This window comes from Argentina silus (assembly GCF_951799395.1).
Source record: "Argentina silus genome assembly, chromosome: 14".
Taxonomy (NCBI): Eukaryota; Metazoa; Chordata; class Actinopteri; order Argentiniformes; family Argentinidae; genus Argentina; species Argentina silus.
This window is the reverse complement of record NC_139668.1, coordinates 14304111-14329304: the sequence shown is the minus strand read 5'-3', so window position 1 is coordinate 14329304 and position 25194 is coordinate 14304111. Positions and strand designations below refer to the sequence as shown.

The 25194-nt window shown below is 42.1% G+C and overlaps 1 protein-coding gene across 1 annotated transcript in view; it reads left to right on the top strand.

Moving 5' to 3' along the window:
* Positions 1–24230, top strand: part of ncam1b (neural cell adhesion molecule 1b) — a gene marked incomplete at both ends in the record, with an annotated part of 78079 nt that extends 53849 nt beyond the window's left edge. Inside the window, 14 exons of the mRNA XM_083684202.1 lie at positions 160–302; positions 939–962; positions 7459–7488; positions 10036–10186; positions 10447–10634; positions 11045–11141; positions 11766–11936; positions 12189–12317; positions 16971–17095; positions 17345–17525; positions 20484–20676; positions 20843–20959; positions 22119–23174; positions 24110–24230. Coding sequence (XP_083540328.1) covers positions 160–302; positions 939–962; positions 7459–7488; positions 10036–10186; positions 10447–10634; positions 11045–11141; positions 11766–11936; positions 12189–12317; positions 16971–17095; positions 17345–17525; positions 20484–20676; positions 20843–20959; positions 22119–23174; positions 24110–24230 — 2726 coding nt within the window. The remainder of the gene's footprint in view (positions 1–159; positions 303–938; positions 963–7458; positions 7489–10035; positions 10187–10446; positions 10635–11044; positions 11142–11765; positions 11937–12188; positions 12318–16970; positions 17096–17344; positions 17526–20483; positions 20677–20842; positions 20960–22118; positions 23175–24109) is intronic.
* Between the last annotated feature and the right edge of the window lie 964 nt (positions 24231–25194).

Sequence of the window (25194 nt, the reverse complement as noted above, 5' to 3'; positions counted from 1 at the left end):
TATATGTGCTGTACCTGCAAAGAAAACACTTATACAAAAATATATTTGGACACAAAAAAAAAGGTTGGAAGATATTGCCATTTAACTCTGAATGTAATAGTACTGTAACATTATGTGATTAAGTGTGGTTAGTGATGACGTCTGTGTTTGGGATTGTAGTGAAGCCTAAGATCACCTACCTGGTCAACCAGAGCACATCTGAGAAGGAGGAACAGGTGACTCTGACCTGCGAGGCGTCTGGGGACCCCACCCCCGCCATCAACTGGAGCTCCAGCCTGCGCAACTTCACCGAGGGAGAACAGGTACAGGCAGGGTTCCAATACCAGGGGGGCGTAGGGGGGCCTAGCACCCCCATAACAAATCAGCCCCCATCCCCAATAAGATTGAACTATCAATGTGTCCCCCTGCCCCCTAAAAATTCTAAATGATCTACGCCGGGCACCCCAAGATTCGTTAAGGACCCCTACAAGTCAAGGTCATATTCAAACCTTCAGTACTCGCAAAAGGGCCAGGGGTGTGCCTCCTCTGCACTCAAGGGAGCATGGTCACGTGTTTTCCACTTAGACGGGGCAAAGCTCCACTGAACAAGGTTAATCTCTGCTGATTATTGCCCCAGAGCAGCAGCTACTGTAAGCTTGTTCAGTGAGCCTCGTATATTAGCGAGGTAGTCACCGTCCCACCTTAGTAAGCATGCAGTACTGAATGTCTCTGCAGCCTCTGCTAGTGCCATTCAGATTGCTGCATACGATCATCTATCTTAGGCCTTTGTGTTTTTGCATACTCCCTCAGTCCATATGGTTCCCTGCAGTCTAACTCTCCCACATCGTAGTCCAATGGAGAGCTATGGGTCATACTGTAGGAGACATCCTGTTGTTGCTGGAGGAGTGTAGGAGGAGCCGGTCAGGTCCATTTCACACGCTACATTCTCTCCTCCACAGGCACATCTAAACAGGATCTATCAGGTATGAAATCAGTGTGGCACAGAAATGTACAAAATCAATTTATGGGAAAAATTCTATACAGTATGCGGTCGGATTCGATAAAAACCCTGATATAATCTGATTGTGTGTTTATTGAATTTTCTAGACTGCCCTTGAGTCAATATTTCTTCAAAATCCCAAGATATGATCTTATCAGGGTTTATGGCATCGATTCAAAAGTTGCATATTTTTCCAAACACGATTAGTATTGCACTGGTCCTTTTAGATAAATAGTGGTTATGTTTGAGTTTTCCTCTGTCTTGCCCACGGAGGTCAGAGGAAAACACGGTTAATGATCTTTTAAAACAAGAGGACCTTCTCATTTCTGTGTTGCCATTACTCCATCATCTCAGTCCATCTATGGGGGCATGACGATGCCTGCACCATGACATACCCCCTGCTGCATAGTTGCTCCGTTCTCCCATGTAGACTGTCTCATTGCATTTTTGTCATCATCACTCGGTCAAGGTTGAAGCCAAAAGTAAAGTGCCTGAGTCTGCATCTGGCCTGTGTTATGCAGTCATCTCTTCATGGTTCCTGTTGGTGAAGAAATGATTAGCAGCCTCAACTGAATTGTCTTTAAGGGAATAGTTCACTCTATTTAAGTTTTACCTAATGTGTGACTTACCTCGGATGTTGTCAGTTCCTCCAGTTTTTAAATCCATTGGGTGGAGTAGTTATTTAGAAATATATGTAAATTAGGATTGCTAGTAGTTATGGTAGGGAACAGTTAGCGCTCACTACTCTCCATGAAGGAAAGTAGCCAAATTGGCTGGCATAGTCGTGGCTTTCATCGTCAATGATCCGTAGATAATGTTTACTTCAGAGGGAGGACTGTGGATTAGAAAATGGCTGCTAATTGTTTTTAGCCTGTCACTCATCTGTGGTCTCTGTCCCATGCTAATAGCTCTCTGCTAATTGTAGCGGCTGTGGTTGAAGTGGGTTGTGCTTGGGACAGATGAAAGGGATTTTCATTATCGGTAAGGAAATTATCGACACTCACAGTCTTCTATGTAACTATGGTGAATTGAGTACCTTTTTAAATTTTGTCTGTGTTGGCTCTCGGCATGAGAACTGCCGCTTTTGTGCGTGTGTGTGTCTGTGTCTGTGTGTGTGCGTGTGTGTGTGTGTGTGTGTGCGTGCGTGCGTGCGTGCGTGCGTGCGTGTGCGCATGGTGCATGTATCATTCAGTGCTGTATCACCACTTCTCCCAATGCTTTGATGTTCAGTCTCTCCTCTGCTAAACTGTTTCAGTAATGGAAATGAACGTATTCAGAGTGTCTGCTGAAAAACTGTGTTGGATTACCATTGTAATTTGTTTCTCTGTTTCTTCTTGACATTTGAGCTTGATTGTTGTTTGAGGTGTTTGATGGATTTCTCTAAAAGGCACAGTTTCCATTCAGTGCAGAATTGTTTATTTGATTTGATTTTACCTTTTATCAGGTTAGTCTGATTGAGAGGGTTAGGGTTAGGGTTAGAGAGTTAGGGTTAGAGGGTTAGGGTTAGAGGGTTATGGTTAGGGTTAGAGGGTTAGGGTTAGAGGGTTAGGGTTAGAGAGTTAGGGTTAGGGTTAGAGAGTTAGGGTTAGAGGGTTAGAGGGTTAGGGTTAGGGTTAGGGTTAGAGGGTTAGGGTTTGAGGGTTAGGGTTAGAGGGTTAGGGTTTGAGGGTTAGGGTTAGAGGGTTAGGGTTAGAGAGTTAGGGTTAGAGGGTTAGGGTTAGAGGGTTAGGGTTAGAGGGTTAGGGTTAGAGGGTTAGGGTTAGAGGGTTAGGGTTAGAGAGTTAGGGTTAGAGGGTTAGGGTTAGAGGGTTAGGGTTAGAGAGTTAGGGTTAGAGGGTTAGGGTTAGAGAGTTAGGGTTAGAGGGTTAGAGGGTTAGGGTTAGGGTTAGAGAGTTAGGGTTAGAGGGTTAGAGGGTTAGGGTTAGAGGGTTAGGGTTAGGGTTAGAGGGTTAGGGTTAGAGGGTTAGGGTTAGGGTTAGAGGGTTAGGGTTAGAGGGTTAGGGTTAGAGGGTTAGGGTTAGGGTTCTCTTGTTAAGAGAGTTCAGAGAGACCTGGCCAATATAACAGTCAGCCTACTCTCATATAGAGGGTACAGTGATGAGTGAGGCCTTTGGAGTTAGTAACCAACCTCAGCGCCCCATGGTACACAGGGTCCAGCAAACGTAATAACACCACAGGGACATGCATGTACACGATATCACCATAATCAATTACAGGCACAAATGTAGCAAAAGAAAAACATGACATGTTTAAAAAATAAAAACCCAACTTGAGCCTGAGCTTTTCCACAAGACCTTTTAATGTGGGGTTTAAAAGTGAGACACTCATCTATCAAGACACCCAAGTGTTCTTAAGTTGCTACTCTCTCTGTTTGCTTGTCCTGCTTAGTGACTGTACAATGTTAACCACAGTAAGCGCAGACAATTGATCATTGTCATGTGTGACAACATATGTGAGGCTAAAGGGCCAATGAGACAATGAAGCTTTTGAATACAAGGGGAAAAGAGATTGCTGTACCACTCTATGTCTGAGATACAAAGAGGAGACGTCAAGAGCAGATTACAAAGTTGTTTCATATATAGACTATTCTAGATGTGGATGCCTCTATGAAATTATGTATTCAAAACATTAGTTGATACAGTACATTATTTTTTTCATTAGTTGATTAATCTACTGAGTCATCTGGTGTGGAAATAACTCTTTCACCTTATTTTTCACTTTGCAATTTAGGTTGTCAGAGATTTTCTCACCATTTTTAGACAGGAAACTCAAAGTGGTGTCTAAACAATGAGTTGGAGAGTAATAGGGAGGTTAACAGTTCAAAGGTGCAAATTGCCATTCTCCCCTTCCATAAATTAAGACAAAAGGGTGCTAATTTCTTGGAAACAACAACACATTTTGCTACAACACATTTGTTTACTTGGCTACATGTCACACATGTAGCTTCAACCTCTTGTCCTTGGTCTGATACCGTGCCCTGCATAAGTAATCAGATAGTGAATCATTTTTCTTCTTTTGGCTCTATTCCAAAAGCTTGGATTGGAAATCAAACAGTTACTTAAAATAATATTAAAGTAGAGATTCTCACCTTTTAGTTGAGGGTATTTGTGTACATATTGGTTTCACCTTTTAGCAATAACAACACCTTGTATACGTAGTCCCTTATGTCAGGGTGTGATGTTTGTATAATAACGTTCTTTGTTTCAGCCACCTTATTTGAATGCAGTTATTTCAAGTAGCTGCAAATTAAACACATTTTTATCAAATGTAAATGAAATGTTTGTGCATGCCTTCATGTCTAAAATGAAGGCTTTGATTATTTGAATACATATTAAATATTTACTTTGATTGAAAGGTTGCAAAATGCAATTGTCTTAGAGAGCTGAGACTCTGGAGAGGAGGAGCAGACTTGCCTGATGTAGCTTTTCTGAGCTCAGAAGTGGTGTACGTGACTAGATATTGCGCATACATACACATTTTGTCTGAAGAATGGACGGATGCTGCTCCAATTTATCACGGAAGGTTCAGGGGGGAGAGTTGTTACAGAAGGATTCTCTATTGAATGGCCTGTTTATTTGCTGTTGTGTCCTCTACAGACACAGTGCTCTAAGCCAGGGTTCCTCGGGCATTGAATGTTTTCTCTGAGATGAAGTCTAGATGAAGTCAGTAGCCGTGATCAATAATACAGCCTCCTCACATCACAGATCCTGGTCAGCGTTCATCAAATGAAAAAAGTACTGGATCCAGTCTAGTACATGTGTACACTTATACTGTATATAATGTATATGATGATGATTTACTGTGTGTGGTGCTGTACTGTATGTGGCATTATGTGTGTGACGCTGTGTGTGGTACTCTATGAGTGTTGTTGCCGCTATAGAATCTCCTCTACGGTGCCTCCCTTCCCTTCCCCCACCTCAAGTGGTGTCATCACAGACAAGAGAGAGCCTCCTCTTACTGCTTACCCAAGGGATGGGAGGACTGGAAATTAGATTTGTCTGGGGGATGTTATGTTGTGTGTTTGTTTACAGAAATGACGATGAGCCACATTGTTTAATAGCTCTCCTCATGAGCATGTAATTTGCTTTGTTCGTGTCCCATTGTCTAAAACAAACACATTCATGGGTTTGACAGTGATATGTGTCAACGAAATGATCATGCAATGCTTAAGCAGGCCAGAACCAGGAGAACCAGGGAGGTGGTTACAGCCTGCTAGCCTGTCTGTATTAGTAATACTGTGCTTGAGTAAACAGCTCCTCCTCAACACTATGGGACACATACCCACACAGCTGTTAAGGCCATGCAAACTTGATTAATTGTTTAACGGATTAGATTTTCTGAAAAATGAGGCGAGTGAGCAAAAAAACTAACAGAAACAAAACAGTATCAACGTGTATTGAGTGGACGAATTTACAGCTTAGATGGATAAACTTGACACGTATGAGAAATATTCTTCTACATTTCAGTCTGATTATTAAATACATTAACATGAATGAATTTGGGGTCCCTAGGCTATATCTTAGCTTAAGTCATTGCTGTTTTGCTTATGGAAAGGTAAGGCAATCATAATTACCTCATTATGCTATTTATAAGTCACACTGTATCTATCAAAATTGACCTATACAGTATCCATTACTTGAAATTACTAGGAATATGATATGACTGTGGCTTTAATGTAAATGCTGCCATGTATAAAGCATATTCAATTGTAGCCTAATGATGAAATTATTTCCTAAAATTCACATTTCAGCTGCTGTGCTGCTACTATAGTCGCAGTAACAACTCACGCTGAAGAAACAAGTGCCCCAAATGTGTGACTCATACCTGTCTAAATAATAACTCGAAAATATTTCATTTGGGGGCCATATGCAATCGCCTACTTTGCCCATGTTTAGGGCCGGTCCGATCAGAAAACTATGGATTAACTATATCAATAATTATTTATTTTATTTGTATTATGTATGTATTATTTATGTATGTATTGTATTATTGTATTGTATTATTATTGCATGTATTATTATAATTTTTTTAAGTGAAGTGGGGCATCCGTTAAACAATTAATCAAATTTGTATGGCGTAAAGGAGAAAGCACATCCATCTACGTTTGGCACGGTAATCGGTAACTATGGTAACTATGTAACTGACGGTTATGGGAAGTGGGGAAAAAAAGAGTTTTAATGCATTCATTTTAGACGAAAACAAAAATGGTTCCCACAGCGTTGGTGCTGTCTTTAGGCTAACACTCACCGTCTATAGTACCACACAGGCCACAGATTACAATAAATGCCACAAAACAAGTGCATATGGCTACCACGAAGGATTAGTATCCTTTACACCACATATGATATTGTTATTCCTGTCTATGAACCTGCCCTGCTCATCAGTGTAGAAAGCTCTCACTGGCTTTTACCGTGTAACAGGGTGCCACAGTGACAGGCAGATTAATTCAGTTGTGTGTGGGAATTCATCGGTGTGTGACTGGCAGGCTCCCAGCACTACACAAGAGAGGATGGTCTGGAAGGAAAGGGATGTCAAAATACAATGCATTAATGAATTGAGTTATAGGGCCTAGGTTTTGTTTGCAGTACACTGAGCAGATGGGACACTTGCTTGCTTTTGCATCAGATTGAGAAGTCTATCGTTTTGCTTGTCTCGCTTCCATACTCTATGCCACAGGTGTCAAACTCATTCCATGGAAGGCCGAGTGTCAGCAGGCCTTTGGTTTTTCCTTTCAATTAAGACCTTGTCAACCAGGTGAGGGGAGTTCCATACTAATTAGTGACCTTAATTCATCAATCAAGGAGATGGGAAGAGCGAAAACCTGTAGACACTCGGCCCTCCATGGGATGAGTCTGACACCTGTGCTCTTTGCCATTCATCGCGTCGTTCATGATCACATCTCATTCATTCATACTTGATACTTGATTCATATCGTATCGCTTTCAAATCATCAGGAAACCACTAAGCATGCTTTATTACTATACCTGAATGAGAGTGTTTAATTTCATGTTGATTATATGACTTATTAACTCCTTTTTTATAGAAAACAAACATATTAATAAGATTTAACTTGATGTTAAGATGATATGGATAATGTATTATTTTTCCCCAAATCTGAGCAACCTTCACAGATAATAGTGTCTAATCACACATTAACATATATTAATGTGTTGCTAAGTATGTGTAAGACAAGATGCCAGCATAGGAGATTACAACATCCAATGTATTCACTGTTGTAAAACAATATTATGCTATACTCTGCCATACCTGTGGCCTAAAAGGAAGTCTCAAAGTCATACAGTTGAGACGTGTGAAAGAATCGCCCTCTGGACCAGAGATGGCATATGTCTAGAATATGAGTGGAACAGACCTGTTCAGTTGCATGCAAGTGGATTATTTGCCCTAGCTCTTACTGGATAAGGATTCCTGTCTAAGGATTGCTTTGCATTTTTTTGTTGTCCTGTCTCTGTTCCCTACAGGCCTCTTGGACTCGGCCTGAGCAACACAAGGTATAGCCTCTATACCCATAACTATCTATACCAAATGCATCTTCTCTACTTCTGATTTCAACTATACCTTTACTGCAAAACCTTTTTGTTGTTGTGGGTGTTGGCATGGAAACTGAAATGGAGAGACTCTATTCATCACAGTTTAGTTTAGAGTGGCTTCCCAGAGGCTTCATCATTCTTTCTTTTCCTCCTGAAACCTGGATGTTGTTTTCCTCCTACCTCATCCTTTTTGTTTACAAGTATCAGATCAACGTTTCTTCCCATTATTTCCAGGGAATAAGGTCCACTAAATAATGATAATGTAAAGCTGAAATTGCTCAGCAATTAATAGGCCCCACCGCCCTGCATTATTCATTAAGCCTCCTTGGTGAAAACCATAGTTATGAAACTTTAATGACTCTACAGTCTCACGTTGCAATGAACAAAAAGAGATTCTTTCCTCTGACAGAACACAAGACCTCGGTATCAATAGGCAGCATGAACTGTATGACAGCTATGATCAGGCTGTCCAGTTATGGTCACGATGAGGTTGTGGACACCCTTTGACCCCAACATCATACAACCCCGTAGGAGAGGGAGCATCATGTCGTACTTCAAGACCATGTGACGAAATTACTTTAAGTGAACTTGGATTTAACCCTGTACACAAGGTTCAGCATACTGACTAACACGGTCACACACAACACTGACAGTAACACAGTCACACTCTCTGACCAGTCTTCATCAGTGGTGATGTTACGAGGGGAGGGGGCAGGGGGGTAGTACTTCAAGACCATGTGACTAAATTACTTTAAGTGAACTTGGATTTAACACTGCACACAAGGTTCAGCATACTGACTAACACGGTCACACGCAACACTGACAGTAACACAGTCACACTCTCTGACCAGTCTTCATCAGTGGTGATGTTATGAGGGGAGGGGGCGGGGGGCGGGGGGCCCAGACATGCTGCTTCTGTTGAATACAAACTTACTCTTAATCCCCCAGACTCGATCACATGAAGTGGTACAGTGATGACATCGTGCGATGCAAATAAACACTGAGGTCCAGAGAAGTTCAGCTCCGCTCTGCAACACTTATGAATGAGTCTAGAACACAGATGATTGGACTGTCTGAGATTCTCAGACCAAGACAGCTCAGTGTCAAAAACAACAACAAGGAATAAATAGTGAAGGTTACGTTCTCATGGCTGTTTGTCTGACTCTGTCTTTAGCTAATGAAGGCAGGTATCTTGAGATAGGTGTCAAGTCGTTCAAGTAATCTTATTAGCAGGATTTCTGCTGGAAATATAGTGTTTTTAACAATATTAATTGGCGATGGCAAGGTCACGGTGATCGTGCGGGTACTCAGTGTTCCCTCCCAGTCAGACACTCACACAGTCAGACACATCACGAGTATGGGGAAGCTGCTTCGGGCTAGATAATCACCAAGTCGCTCATTAAGTCACAAATCAATTCCCCCTTTTCCCTGTCTCACATACTTTGGTCATGGTTTCAGAGTTCTAGCAGCTGAAGAACTGAGTTGGCTGCAGTCGTTACCATTACAGTAGCCATTCTGAGAGAGAATAACTGTAGAGAATTAACTCTAGAATCACTAGCAAAGTACTACTTCTTCTGGATAGAAATGCTTATGTACTGTATGTATGATCACCTCAGTGAGTTGATATTAATGCTACATGGATGAACCTGGGGTCATGTACTGCACTTGAATACTTATAAAAGCATCTGCTAAAGCTAGAAAATGTAAATGTATAGTATGTACTCTGTGTCGATGTACTGTTCGAAGGAATACACAAATACTTTTGTATCTCAATAGGCAGTTGAATTTCACGTTCTCAATTGAAACACTCAACAGCATGATGGTAAAAGTGCAAGCAAGACATGTTATTACTTATGTTAGACCCCATGGCCATACAGTGGCCTGTAACAGGGATGGGTGGAATCTAAATAGACTGCTGCTACAGATTTTACCCAACTTGCTCCTGCAGACATTGTATGAAAAGCCCTTGATGATTTCTACTGCTCTTTCTTTTCCATTATTGATGCACTCTTTCCTACTTTACACATCCCTCTAAAGTCCTTGCACAGAGAGGGCTGTGATGTTTTGTTGCATGCTTTATGTATGTATTTTCTAGGTCACACATTTCAACCTACTTGACACAGTGTTGTTACCATACACAGCCATAGAAAAAGCACTACACGTTAGATTGATTTGGTCTCCAGAGTTCATTCTTAAAGTGAGTGATGCCAAGTTTTTTAATAATGCATGGATCAATGTCAAACAGTTAATGGTAGACTCAGCAATAGGAAGTAGCCACAAAACAGCGGGGCGACTGAAGGTGGAAAAAAAAGTGTGAGGCAAGACATTTGACTCGCCGGCCTTTTGATAAAACGCTTTGCTTGGGCAAAGACTGAAACAGTCTCCGAAGTCATCCCACGTGCTGTGGTTACATCACATACAGTAGCTGAATACACCTTTAACCTTTGACGCTCCGTTAAAGCCTCCCCTTTGTTTCCCGCTCATGGTGATTCTTCTGGCCTCCTCTAGAGTCTGGACGGGAACGTGGTGGTGAGGAGCGACGCGCGCGTTTCCTCCCTCACCCTGAAGTACGTCACGTTCACCGACGCTGGCCAGTACCTCTGCACCGCAATCAACGCCATCGGACAGGATTCTCGACTTGTCAACTTGGAAGTCCGCTGTAAGAACCCTTCCACTGTTTACTGTCTCTAGAGCTGGTGTACCTTGCTCTGTCCTGGTGTGCCTGAGGCGGGGGTTTGGACCCTGTGTGGAAGACTCGCTAACCTAAAGCCTCGGCAGTCTGGGTCTCCGTTACTTAATGTGGTCACCGAACTACCTCTGTTACACCGTCTGTGGTGAAGGTGGTACTCACCGTGTCTACTTTTAAGTTGAAGAAAACCTTATTGTCCATTCAATCATCAATGGTATATTCCTCCATAGATGCTCCTAAGATCCAGGGCTCGGTCACAGTGTACACCTGGGAGGGGAATGCTGCTAACATCAGCTGTGAGGTCTTAGCTCACCCCAGTGACGTGTCCATGCTGTGGCTAAGGGACGGACTGCAGCTGCCCAACCCAAACACCACCAATATCAGGCTCTTCAATGGCCCCTCAACCAGCTACCTGGAGGTGCAGACACACACACACCACACACACACACACAAACACACATACACACACACCACACACACACACACACACACACACACACACAAAACACACATACACACATACACACACACACACACACACACACACACACACACACACACACACACACACTAACTAGTCAAGCCATAAAGATTTATTGCGCAGGGTTTTCCCTCTGTTCTATTGTGGGAAGACTGCAGTTGTGATCAATAATGTAACAGAGGGAAAGCTCAGAGTGAGGCATAAAGATAGAACCTCTAATGGGTAAACAACAGAATAACAAATATCAGGCCAACTGCGGTTGTGTTTTACACAGCAGGTCAATATGAGATTTATTGCTGCCCTCAGTGCCCTCCATACGTCAAGTCATGCCATTTTCTGTCCTCCAGGTTACCCCGGAGTCAGAGAATGACTTTGGGAGCTACAACTGCACTGCCTCCAATGAGATGGGAACAGAATCCAAAGAGTTCCTCCTTATTCAGGCTGGTGAGTCTCTCTCTCTTTGCACAGCTACATTCCATTTGCAGAGTTCCATTTGAAGTGTTCCGAGTAAATATGGGTTTAGCAGACCGCCATTGATGAAGCAGATGATAGGGTATGTCTCATACTCTCCCATCTATCCTTTTCACTGTGCTTTATGTGTGTTTAGTCACTAAAACAAATAAAGCCTTCATAAACTCTTTATAAGGCCTTGCATAGATGCCTTATGAATCCTTTATGAAAAAATGTCATGCTGCATAAAGGTTAGCAAAAGGGTTATGCCACATTTGGCAAAGTACCAAATGTCAGGACCTATTGTAGTATGGACAGTCAAGATCTATTTTAGTATGGATGTGCTTCTGAATGATTTATGAGGCATCTGTGTAAGCTTTATGAAGGGTTTAATAGACTATTCACATTAGTATGTATTATTAGTATTATTCTGCTTTGTGTGGACCACCAACTGAGCCACTTTAGTGTGATTCTGCTCACATTTTCAAACATTTGTAACTAGTTTTACATTTGTCGTTGAAAATCATGATTCTGCAGAATATTTGATTATTCCTAGAAATATTTGCTTCCCAAATAAATTCATTTGAAGCGTGACCGCCTGCCTCCTCTCTTCTCTAGACGTCCCGTCGGCTCCATCCGTGGGGCAGGTGGAGGCCTTCTCCAGCTCGGCACGAGTGGAGTTCCAGGAGCCCGACGCCACCGGGGGCGTGCCTGTCCTCAAGTACCGGGCACAGTGGAAGACTCTGGGGCGGGCCAGCTGGGCGCAGCAGATCTACGAGGTCCAAGATGGTGAGCATGGGGCTGAATCAGGGTAGAGAGTGTAGGACACAAAGGGGAAAAGTGCCAAATGTTCCTCCTTTCTCTTCTGAATATAGAAAACCAGCTGCTCTGATTTACTTGCGGATGCATTGATAGAAAGCTTTGTCTGTTATCATCACCCTTCTGCTGCTGGTCAAAGCTGGTCTTTCTGCCAGAGTTGGTTGTTAATGTATTACTTTCTGCATTGCATTTTAAAACTTGTGTTTTGAATTGTCTCCTCAGGTGCCTTGAGTGATGTGACCATCATAGGCCTGAAGCCAGAAACCAACTATGAGGTGAAGATGTCAGCCATCAACGGCAAGGGAGAGGGTGAAGGCAGTCCCGCTGTGGTTTTCAAGACGGAGCCTGTCCGTAAGTCGCGCGGACACACACACACACACACACACACACACACACCACTCACACTGCATAACACCTACAGTGCACACCTCACCACCCCAACCACAACAACACTCTCCATGACACCTACTGCACATGCCATTCTGTCTTTCTGTCTCATCAGGAACCTTGCGGTCCAAGTGATTGAGCTACCAACGGAAAATCTAATGAAATTTAAAATGAATCATATGCTGCACAAACAACATTTTTGCTGTTGTTTGTTGCTAGATATGACCGCCCTTATTTTGACAGTCTCTCACTGCCTACACTTGTTCCCCCTCTGCTGGCTGAGAGTGGTACTAGATATGAAGTACGGTATATGGCCCCTACATTGTTTTCCATGTTTAATGCGAGTATCACAAAGCCTTGATCGTCTACCCCTTTATAGTTTCGTTTTGTTCACTCATTATTTTTTCTCATGTTATTTCTCTGTTGGACCACCAGGTTATTCTTACACAAGTAAGTGCCTCATCATACCCACTCTGAGTATTAGTTTGAATTTTGGTAAAAATGTTGGTTTCTAAATGGTCTTCTGTCTAAATGGTCTAAATGGTCTCCTTCTATTCATACAGGGATTTAATTTGGGTTGGTGTCTCTGCCTAAGCATGTCTTCCAATGACCATAGGCAGTCATGAATTGTAGTTAAAAGGATAGTTCACTTTATTTGAAGTTTTACCTCATTTATGACATACGTACGGTGTTGTTGGCTCACCCAGACAGCCTAAATTCATTAGGTACTTATTAAGCAATGTTTGGTATCTCTTGGTTAGCATTTTTAGCAATGCTATTGGAAAGTGCTGGGAGCAGTTAGCATGCTACCACTACCTTTGCTTTAAATGTTAACCAGGAGCTTCTGACATAATTCTGGCTGAATAACAATGGATTTAAAAACCGGGAACAGCAACATCCTACGTGAGTCAAATATGGTAAAACTTCAATAAGGTGAACAATCTCTTTAATGTTTCTTCTCTATCTGTTATCTTTTCATCCTCCTCTTAGTCTGTAGTAACATTTATACTGCAGATAAAAGATCTTCACAGATATGTATTGTATCTTTCAAAGTTCTTGTTTTTGCCTGATATCTTTTCTTTCATATACTTCCTAGATGGCATATTTCATTTTTTCACTGAGGAAACAGGTTTGTTCTGTAGTTATTTGGGATTATATGTAGCTCCTAGCTCTAAGTAGTTATCGTATCAATTGCGCTGTTAAACGTAGAGAAATAAAACACCCCGACATACCAAATGTTCTGCTTAGTGTGTTGTCAACTATGACTTACAACATTGCTTTGAGGAAAACTCCTGGAATACAGTTTTTACACCATCAAGAAAGAAAGCCACACTGACCCAAGAGTAGGGCCACATAAAACTGTAGATGTGATACAACAGTATCGATGTCTCTTGACATTAATGTGTCAATACTCATGTTACCTCTCCTGTAATATTCTTATGGCAGTGCATAGTTAGTAGATTGTGCATGTATATTGGCTGTGTCTGTCAGTAATGCCAATACACAACAGTATATAAAAAACTGTAGTAAGTGTTGGTAATGCATGTAGCTCTGTACGCTTTTTGTATCTGTCAGTATTTTGAATACTACAGTATGTCTGTCTGTATTAGAAATACTGCAGTGTTTCCTCTGTTCAGTTATTTTGTATGACTGGACAAGAATAATAAGGCCTTTTCCATTTATTAACATAATGTGTTAATAAATGTATTGGGCAAATTATTCTAAATCTAGAACATCCAGCCAGCAACATGCTACCACTTGTCTCAGAGGAAAACCTGTCCTTTGTCCTTGCTTTTGTATTCAGTGTTGTCAAAAGCTTTTTTGTGTTCGCTGTTAATTTTGTCTGCAAGTCTTTTATAACTGTATTTTTCTTGTCCATGTTTATGTTGTCTATTTTTTGTATCCTTCATGTTACTTCTTCCACTTTCCTTTCAACCAATCACATGCGTGCGTTTCATGTGACTGTCATGTGGCTTGCATGGTGCTGATGATGTCGTCCACTGCAGAAGGTAACTTTTTGCTCCCAATTTCCAACAGAAGAGTCATAACATAAATACTAAAAGCTTCACTGAAAAGTACCCATCATGTTGTCCGAACTCAAAAATTCCCATTTCTTTTCCATCCTTTTTAACCAACCATGTGTAGCCATTCCTTCCTCTGGACTTACTGTAGTACCTTGAGCTGTCATTGTGATTTAACAAGGTGATGCCAGCAGGGCTTTTGAACAATAACAGGTAATCTTGCTATCTGGCTCAATGATGTTCCCTCTCTAACTCACAGGATTATTAACTCAGAGACACATTCTACTGGATTCTCTATCCACAGTAAACCCATGCGTATCCCATTCTGCATCCTCTCTGCACAAATCCCAAATGCATATGTACAGTAGATAGTTTACTCCCAAAAAAAATGCATATTCAATCCAAGTTTAAATGAAGTATTTTCATCTAGACAAATACGTTGAAACTCTGAGGGCTGTCAAAAATGTAGTTTGATTTAGAAGTGATTTAGAAGTTTATTTATGGACTCAGAATTGCCTGAATGTCCTCCTCTCCTTCTCTGTTAACATGGTTTTCCCACAAAGTTGTTTGATGTCCCTTACCTTGAACCTGAACGGCATGCTTACTGACCTAAACCTGTTCCTCAACACGTCATCAGACTTAAAGGAGCAGGACGTAAGTTTGTCGGAAATCTGCCATATACTTCGAAATTCAGTTCGAGGTTCCAAACAACAACATCCTCCCTAATAATAATAATAATATAACCCCCCCCCCCCCGAAATGGACTTGCAATGTCAGACATTAGCTGTTGTTTTTCTGCATGATTGGAGGAGGCAGCCAATGGCGCAAATCGGTGAGTCCACTCCCCCAAGAACACCCCTGGCAGTAACATGTTTATATGCAAACCGAGTGTCGGGTAGGACTTAAAAGCTGTTTTTTTCTGACCAAAACACTTTTAGAAAGCTTGAATGTTACATACTGGACCTTTAACAGTGGTCAGACTGAACTAAATCCAGATACTTAAGACTATCACCGACAGGCTACCTGGCTCCTACAAGCCTGCCATCAAAATGAGTTAGTTGAACTTGCTTACAGTCACAGGTTATTTTTTTCAAATAGCTAATATAAGTGTTATGTAACATATAGACTTACAGTTTTTTCTCATGTTATCTTTTCCGGTTAACTGGCGTTTGGTTGGTTGGTTGGTTTGGTTAGTCTCAAATATAGCTATCTCTAGTCCCTAGGTGATCTTATTCATTGAAATAATTGAGAAATCATTACCAAAAAGCTTTGCGTGAATATGCCTCTCTTGACTTCCTCTTATTTCCTGCTTACTCTCTTGCTTTAATAATTCCTGTCTATAATACTCTATTTTATGCACCTGTCTGTTTTGGTGATCTGTCCTCCCTGACTCTTTAGCAGTTATTGTTCCTGCGTTAAATGTCCACAGTAATGTTCCGTGCAGCAAATCAAATCCAGTTTTATTTATCATGCACAAGATACAGCTGTAAACAGTACAATGAAATGCTCGTTCCAAGCTACCTCTCAACAGTGCAGTGGAATAAGCATAGGAATAAAATAAAATAGAGTAACAATGACAATGCAATGTGTGCGTGTGTGCGTGCGTGCCAACCAAACAGGATTACAAAAAAATCCGTTTTAATTTAATATTTAACTAATAATTACACCTTATATGAAATATAAAGTGTAATTTGTATGAAAATCTATATTTATATAAGGCTGTTATAATTAACAGGACTGAGAGAAATTGGGCAAATGATCACATTGTTCTAACATATAATCACAGCTAATATCTTCCTTTCTTTACTATTTTTTTTCTATCATCATTTGTCATTTTTCAAGTAATTTCCAGTGCACAAACATTCCCCAGTGGCTGCCTTCCTCCACACGCATGTCTAATTACTGTGCAAATTCTACTCAAGCCTCTCATTTGATCATCTCAGCAGTAGTCACGCAACCCCCTCCCTGATGCTTTGTATAACACTGGTAAATGTCAATCAGCAGTGTCAAACCCATGTAGTTAATCAGGTGAACATGCACTGATTATTGAGATGATTTAGGCTATGATTACTAACCCTAAAGGGCAAGCTGCATCTCAAACATTGTGTTTGGTAATGACCTCTTGGATAGTTGGCTAGTTTAATTAATTTAAGGATTTTAGTTTGAGGAGCAGACAAGTCTCTTCCTTCATGTTGACATCTGGAGAACACAAACCGTATAGGCTCCATTTTACTTGAGCAAAACAGTCCCAATAAGTAAGCAAAGTTGACATTTTACATTTCCATGCTGTTTACTTTAAAATCCGGGTACTGTTTTCTCAAAAACAATGTTGAAGAGAAGGTATGACAAAAAGCATGCTCTGGAGTATTCGGAGTTGTTGATATTTTTTTGCACAGTTCAGCACTGTTTTGCTCAAGCAAAATGGAGCCCTAGAGAGTATCTATTAACAGAACTTCTTCACATGTTTTGAAGTACAGGTTTGGGTGGGACCACGACAACATTGTAAAGCTGCTTAACAACACAATGTCCTCTAACTACATCCTCTGAATGAACACTTAAATCTCACTAATCTCATATTACTGATGTGTGCTCCTAGGGGAACCCAACCCCCCTAAACTGGAGGGAACACTCCAACCCAAAGGCAACTTCCTCAAAGTCAACTGGATCAAGCAGGACGACGGCGGCTCCCCCATCACACATTACCTTGTCCGCTATAAACCAGTAAGCACGGCTGTTTAGTTTAGTTGATCTGTTCTGCACATGTAGAAAGCTCACCTAAATCAGTACACAGTTAAATTATAAACAGCAGTATGTGCAGGGGGAACCAAAAAGGTCTTCTGACAAGTGGCTCCCCCCAGTGGCCTTACGATGCTGGTATCTACAGTAAATAAAAGTGGCTCAAGGTGAAGGTAGAAAAACAGAGCCATCTCTATATCTGACTCCTGTGTCTATGTATGTCTGTGTCCCCAGAAGCTAATGTCGGAGTGGAAACCCGAAATCCGGGTGCCCAGTGGCAGTGAACATGTAGTTCTGAGTTCACTGGAGTGGGACACGGAGTATGACGTGTTTGTGGTAGCAGAGAACGAGCAAGGAAAGTCCAAGCCAGGAATCCTGACCTTCAGGACCTCCCCAGAGCCTGCTGCCATCCCAGGTACCCCCACAGGGTGCTCACACCGGCACTACACAACAGGGCAGGGCTTAGTTCCATTTCAATTCAAGCAATTCAGAGGGGTGATTTGAAATGATAATACAAAAATGAGCACACTTGAGAGGAGCTTTTCATTTTCAGTTAATTGAGAAATCATTGAAAAGAATTTTCGATTTACTTCCTGAATAGACTGGATTGAGAATGAATTGACTCCAACCCTTCTGCACACAGAGCTAAGTTCAAATCTGGTCGAATCGGGAGCTTTATTTCAATGCCAATCTAAAAAAAGCTGATTGGCTTTCACTGAGATAACTCCTGCTCAACAATTCAATATCCTTGATGGTGGCAACTGTGGCCCATTAAAATTGTTTTCCAATTTAATTAAACTTGCCCAGAGACCCCTGCTTCAAATCTTTGTGTGACAGACACTGCTCAATACAAGATATGAGATTGAGTTTGCATTCTCACTGCTACAACAGGCTGCTTTTGCGATGGACAAAGGCTCTCCCACTAAACTGCTTCAACTCAGTTAATTAATTTCAGTGGTGATAATAATGGTGTGATCCTTTGTCCATGTGTGTGTGCATAGTTTGCAGGCTTACTGCGATGTACAGTAGCAGGGCCTAGCTGCAGCTGACTACTTTACTGAAACCTACCCTGCCTTAGCAAAACTGCATAAGCTATGCTGCAACAATCCTGTAGTTCAGATCACCTCAGAAGATTACTGGAGCATAAAAGAAGCAAACCGTTTTTCCTCTCTCACACTTCCCCCTTGCATTCCCTCTCTAACTCATCTCCTGATCTAAGAGGCCATCCCATCCATAACCACTCCAACTCCCACAAACATCCCTACTCATGGTGTGCAGTGTTGTCCTTTCTCATGTGATGTGCTTTTGCTTTAGCTTGCTGTGGTGATTTTGCTTTTCCCAATTTTTTCCTTGTCAGTGTAAAAAAAACAAAAAAACGTACTCAACTTTTCCTTTGTTCTCTTTCAGTTTTTGTTTTGAAACTTGACATATTTTCTCTTTTCTCTCTTCCCATTTTCCCACCCTTCTCTCCATTTCCTCTTGGTTTTCCCCTTCTTCCCTCTCTCCCCCTTTCTCTTTGTCCCTCTCAATGTCCCTGCACTCTTGCCTGGTTTTGGACACTGCTGGACCACATGATCATTCTGGTCATTACTTTTCCAATGTGCTTTTTTTTTTTTTTTTTTCTTCTTCTTCACATGTGACCCCCAGCAAAACAAGGCTGTTCATCTGTGACATACACTCTGACCTCTCTCATACTATCCATATTGACCGTATTCCTGCTGTCATAGTTCATGAGGAGTTCACACACACACACACACACACACACACACACACACACACACACACACACACACACACACGTAGAGAAAAGCTTGCCTTTCTCTGCCCAGGCTGTCTCTCTGGATGTCCTCCTCCTACAGACGTACAGTAGCAGAGACAGTCAGACACATGTGGAACACAAAAGTAGCAAACATGTTTTCCTCTCTCACACCTCAGACACCTCAGTGTGTGTCTGACTGCGGGTGGGAGAGGGTGCTCAGTTAGTCACAGAACAGACCTGCCTAACCTACACCACCAAAGGCAGTGGTTCATCTGTCTACCACAGAACCACTCTGCTCTGCTTAGTACAGCTTGTATCAGTACTAGAGAACTGAAAGGATCCCAAGTTTACATTAATGAATACTAGTGTTGTATTGAATGATGCAATTTTACGATGAATACTGTGGTTGAATATTGAGTGAATGGTGAGTACCAGACATGTCGGTTTACATTAAGGATGTATATTATTTTTTCACTCGTTGTAATTTCTGTAAAGATTTTTAACATGAATTTACATGGACAAAAATATAACTAACAAGGACCAAATTCTATTATTCCCATTAAACTATTATAGGTGGTGTTGATGACCAGTTGGTAACTGTGACAGTCAATTGTGTGTTGTTGAAAACAAAAAAATCAAATCTCATTTGAAAGTACCAATTGATTTTTTTTTATACAATTGAATTGTTTTTATTTTTACATCACAAATAGCCTCTTATACAAGGTAATTTATGCATTGTTAACTTTCCTTTTTGTAAACAATGTGGGTGTCATGAAGAGATTGCATTGCTCTATTTTTGGCTTTTAGATGATACTGGACTTTAATTTGTGTTGTATTCTGCACATAAAATCAGTACACAATCAAATAAAAAACAACAGTGTTGTATATGCAGGGGGAGCCTAAAAAGCCCAACAAGGGCTTGATGATGGGCTCTCCCCCAGTGGTCACTAGTCATACATTACAAATATGAAGGGTCAGTAAAACAAACCAACAGACAGAAAGATAGAAGTAAAGGAAAAATACAGTATAGCTTACTTAGTTAGCACATTGTTATTCACTGTTTACAAAACATTTCTTAAAGCTCACATAGCAACTTTTTTCTTCAGGTCTTTTATTTGTTTTGTCTAATCAAATAAAGTTGATTTAATACATCTGAATGTATTTGCATTTTATTAAAGCCAGGCGATGACATACCATTACCTAAACACATCTTGAAGAGGTTGGTCCAATGTGGTATCCATTTTGAATCCTATTACACTGATCTAACATTTTGAACAACATTGATCCCTAACTTCTCTGAAATGTCAAAAATACAGCATTACAGTATATTCAGTTCAAATACATAACATTTACAAAAACCACAGAGTAGATGCTGTGATCACTCAGTGTTAGAAAATGTCAATGTGCTTGACAGGTGAGTCATCTGTGTTTTATAAAAAATAAAAATAAAACTTTGTGGACACAGAAATAGCTTTTATATTCTTATATCCTTGTATTTCTTTAGAACTATCACCAGGTAAGATGGCTGACAAATTGTTCCATTTCCCTAGCATTGACATCACCCCCTCTACTGCATCTATCTCTATGGTTGACACAGTCTCTTCTCTCCTGTAGATATAGAGGAAGAAACTGCCCTCTCCACCAGCATTATTGCTGGTATCCTCATCGTTGCATTTGTGCTGCTGCTTCTGGCCGTGGATGTCACCTGCTTCTTCGTCAATAAGTGTGGTCTCATTATGTGCCTCTGTGGCAAGCCGGGCTCCGGGACCAAAGGACACACTCTGGAGGAGGGCAAAGCTGCCTTCATGTGAGTGCCAACCTACCTCCTGTTCATGATTTACATCGTCCTTGGTATGTCATGTCATGTTATGTTATACTATCATCCTTGTTATTATGTAAAGTAGCTATATGAGATTCCAAAATCCATTGTCACATTGCCCCTGTGATGATCTCTGAGTCCTGTCGGTCCGCAGAAAGGACGAGTCGAAAGAGCCAATAGTCGAAGTGAGAACTGAGGATGAGTGCACAGCCAATCACAATGCAGCAGGGCCTACAGAACCCAATGAGACCACACCCCTTACAGAGCCAGAGTGAGTATTGGCTTTTCACACTCACACACATCATTTGAGCTGCTGCACAGTGTACTCCTCTTAAAGAATCACACCTGTTGGATCCTTGTAGCCGATTGATTCTTAAAAGCAAAGTGCATTGTAAGGAAAGTTTCTGTTGTCGTCCTATGATTCTTGAATATCAGTGAGTGATTCTTAAGCAGAGTGCACTGTATGGGGCTTTACACACTACAGGGCTGACCCGTACCGTACTGTGCTGGCTCCGATCATTTTTTTTCACATTGACCTTTGAAGCATTGTTACCACAACTATGGTTGATGTTTAACTAGGCCAGCACAGTGAAGGCCAGCTTGGTCTGACCCTGTAGTGTGAGGTATATTTGATGCTGTCTTCTGAGACTGCTTTTTGTGGATTGTTTTGGCGGAGGCTTGGCGTTGCTGAGATTTATTTTCCTCTGGCTTTTGGAGATTTTGTTTCATTGTTTCGAGGTTGAATCAATACCAGTCAAAGACGAGGACAGGGCTTTTGTCCCCCCAGTGGTAAACTTGAGATAAATAATTTGATGAAATCTGTGAATTACATCCCCAAACAGTGATTTAGAAAAACTGGAGTTACATGAGCTGACTGTTACTGGTACTGTTCAACCACTTCAGGTACTTGGTACTGTGGTCTTTTTTAAAGAAACCTGAAACCTATGTGCTTTCCTTTCAGTTGTACATTAGGTCCTAAGTGTTTTCCATCTTAACCAATGCATGCACAGTCTACACTCAAAGCATGGAACCCTGTGTGTCCTTTGTCACTCTTTGATGTTCCGGCTGCTCTGTCTGTGTTTTTGTGTGGACGATATCCAGGGATGTAGTGGCAAAAAAAAAAAAAAAAGAAGTGGGTAAATTCAGAACGTACGTGCTAACATTAAAACCTGCACATTTTCGTCAAAGGTGGGTAAATGCTAGACACCATATAAAAAGGTGCATCAATGGCATTAACGTGCATTTACCCTCCACAACATCACTGTTGATATCTTATTGCATGCTTCCCCTACTCGCCAGCCCTCCCCCCGCCCTCCTCCCCTCCCCTCCTCCCCTCCCCCCCTCCCCCGCGCGCTCCTCCTGTGTCACGTTCACCTCAGTGTCTGGTCTGTATACGTGTCTCTGTTCTCTCCCCTGCTTCTTTCTCTCAGGCTGGCGGCCCACACTGCTGCCCTGGCACTGGACACACTCTCCTCCGTAGCCACCAACTCTGACACAGCCAATACCACCTTTGACCCTGCCCAGGACAGTCCCAGTAGCGAGACCACCACCCTCACCTGCAGCTTTTCCACCCCCGTCACTGACCCCTTACCTGCCCCGGCACCGGCCTACACCCCAGAGTCCCACCCCGCCCCCCCAGCACCCCTCGTATCTACCCCTGAAATCACTGGCAAAGGGGCCCCCTTGGTAGACTTTGGAGTCAACGGCGCAAGAGCAGAGGCCTCGTATATGGTTAACGCCATTGAACGCCCTAAATCACAAAAGTCCCCTGCACCAATAGCACCCAAGCGTCGAAACTCCCCCAAACTTAAAGCAGTCTCCCCTCCCACGAGTAGCCCCACATCTGCCCTCGCTACTGCCTCACATACCCCAGTCACCAAGAAACGTGCTCCTATTGACCCCGACATGCCCGCTCCTGCCCCTACAGCTGCCACTCTCCTAGGCACTGACACGTCTGCTCCTACTGCCTCAAGCACTTTTGCCAAAGACACTCCCACCCCTGCCCTTACAGCTCCCACTACCACCAGCACTCCCGTATCTGTCCATGTCGCTCCTACTGCCCTTGATGCTGACATAACTGCCCCTGTTGTCCAAGACACTAATAAACCCGCCCAGCTAGCTCCAGAAATGTTCATACCTTTTCCTACTGCCACGAGTGCACCCACATCTGCCCCTACTGCTCTTACTGCCACAAGCCTCGACACACCTGCTGCCACCGACACCACCCCATCGGCCTCTGCTGCCTACGACACTCCAGCACCCACCCTGTCCCTGACGGCCTGTATGCCTGCCACTGCAGAGCCCAAAGCCCCAGAGATAGACTTAGAGCTGACCAACGGGGCGCTGAGCCCCTCCCTGCCACCAGCAGAGCCCACTAGACTGGAGAGTAGACCCACCCTTACCCCCTCCCTGCCCAACGGAGACGGAACAGACCCTCTGGAGGAATTAGACTCTCTTGCCAAGGCTCCTCCTCCAGTCAACGACGAGTATGGCTTACTCTAGAGGTTTATCTGTCTGTGTGTGTGTGTGTGTGTGTGTGTGTGTTTGACGGTGTGCCCATTCATTCACACACCCCATCTTTCCATTGGTTTGGTCTCATTGTGAAACTGGAGTAGTGGTGGTGATTGTAGTGATGTAGTCTTGTGAAATAGTGAAAGAAGTGTTGGTGTGACGGTCATTGTAGTGGTTTCGTGAGTGTATATGTGTCTGGCACTGGACACTGGAGTTAAGAGAGCCTGCAGGCATGTGTTCTGTGGCTCTCGGGCTTCAGTGCAGTCAGATGTCACACTAGCCTAGCCAAGACACATTAGCTTTCTCCCAAGCTGTTTCTCTATTGAGCAGTCCTTATGCACCCGTAGAGTAAGATTTAAACACTAGAGGGAGCACTCCCCTAAATATCCCATGATTGCATTGGAAGCGCTGTGACAGGCACTCTCCATTTTAAAGTTGGAAACGTTCATCTTTTGTGTTTTGTGTGGTGACTTTGTTTGCTCAGCAAAGAGGGTGCGACATGTATCCTTAAGCCTGTTTCAATCAACAGATAAACACAATTAAAGGAGAAGACTAAGCAACTACAGTACCACCCAGTTGACTACTTTAAAATGGATAACCCATCATGGTGCCCTCTATGACGTTACAGTTGCTATGAATGGGACATTCATAGATTCATCCATTGACCCCAATGTTGAGGCCACAGCCCTGTAATGACGCTTGGGCTCCCATTAAAGTATAATACTTCAACTGATTTATGTATTAATGTGGTGAAATAAATGTGTTGTTGTGATGCTTGGAACAAACATCACAACAAATTATTTGTAAAAAAAAAAAAAAAAAAAGTATGTTTTTTTGTTTTTTACTTCTCTGTTATAGGGAAATGAGAGATGTAATGAATATTAATTTAATAACTGACTCTCCATTGCAGGAAGATAATTGGTGATGAGAAAAGTAAAGCAGATGAGGCAGAGGTGAAGACGGCCCTGTCAGAGGTGACAGCAGGACACAACGATGTTGCACACACAAATGCCAGCGAGAGCAAAGCATGATGGGCCAGCCCAACCCATCCAAAATGGCGGCGGCGGCAGCAACAGGAAAGACTGCAGGAGTTTTGATTTCCAGTGCCCTTACTGCATAATATTTACAACAGCTTGTGTTTGTACAGTAGATTCATTAGAGCACAATATGATTGTGCAATCATTTCTATTTTCATTTATGATTTGTTTCGCTACAACCATGGAATACTAAAGAGCACTATTTGAGTTGTATCTCAAGTGGTTGTATCTCAAGTGGACGTACAGTGGGAGATAAAATTATAGTTTTTACAATACTCAGAGTTATAATTGTTTGAAGTGTGGTTGCACATAAACATTGGATTATTCAGGAACATATATATTAAGAGATTTACTCTATATAGACATTATTTTATTATTTCAAATTTTTTTATCTTCAATAATTTGAGGGCTAGTCTCATTTAGTTTGTTTGCATGTCTGATTTGGAAATGGTTGTAATGTTTTGTTTGAAATGTTACTGTGTTACTCTTTGTCTGTTCAGGGGAGTGGTTTTATCATACAGATTGTTGTCATGTTTTTAAACACAAAGTGAATTAATTTGGTCACTACCACTTCTCTGTGCACCTTGTCCATCTCTCACACGAGGGAAACTGAAGAAGATGACGGTTGTGACTCACAAAACTGCCCTTAGCCAACAGCAATGGGACCGCTTGGGGATCAGTAATCTTGCAGAGCCAGACAGTGCATCTCTGAAACCTGCACGTCTGGTGTGTGAGATTCAGGGATCAGAAAGTCCTGTTTATCATAGACACGTATCAGACTTCTTCAACTCTTGGCCTGTAGAGCCATCTGCTTGAGAGCTCAGCACCTGTTATCATTTGGACTGAACTGGACTAAACTCACAGCACCTCGTTTATCGTGACGTAAAAAACTGTATGTCCCTAGATGGAGAAACACTCGTTGAGCAGCTATTGAGCAGCTATTATACACATGGAACAC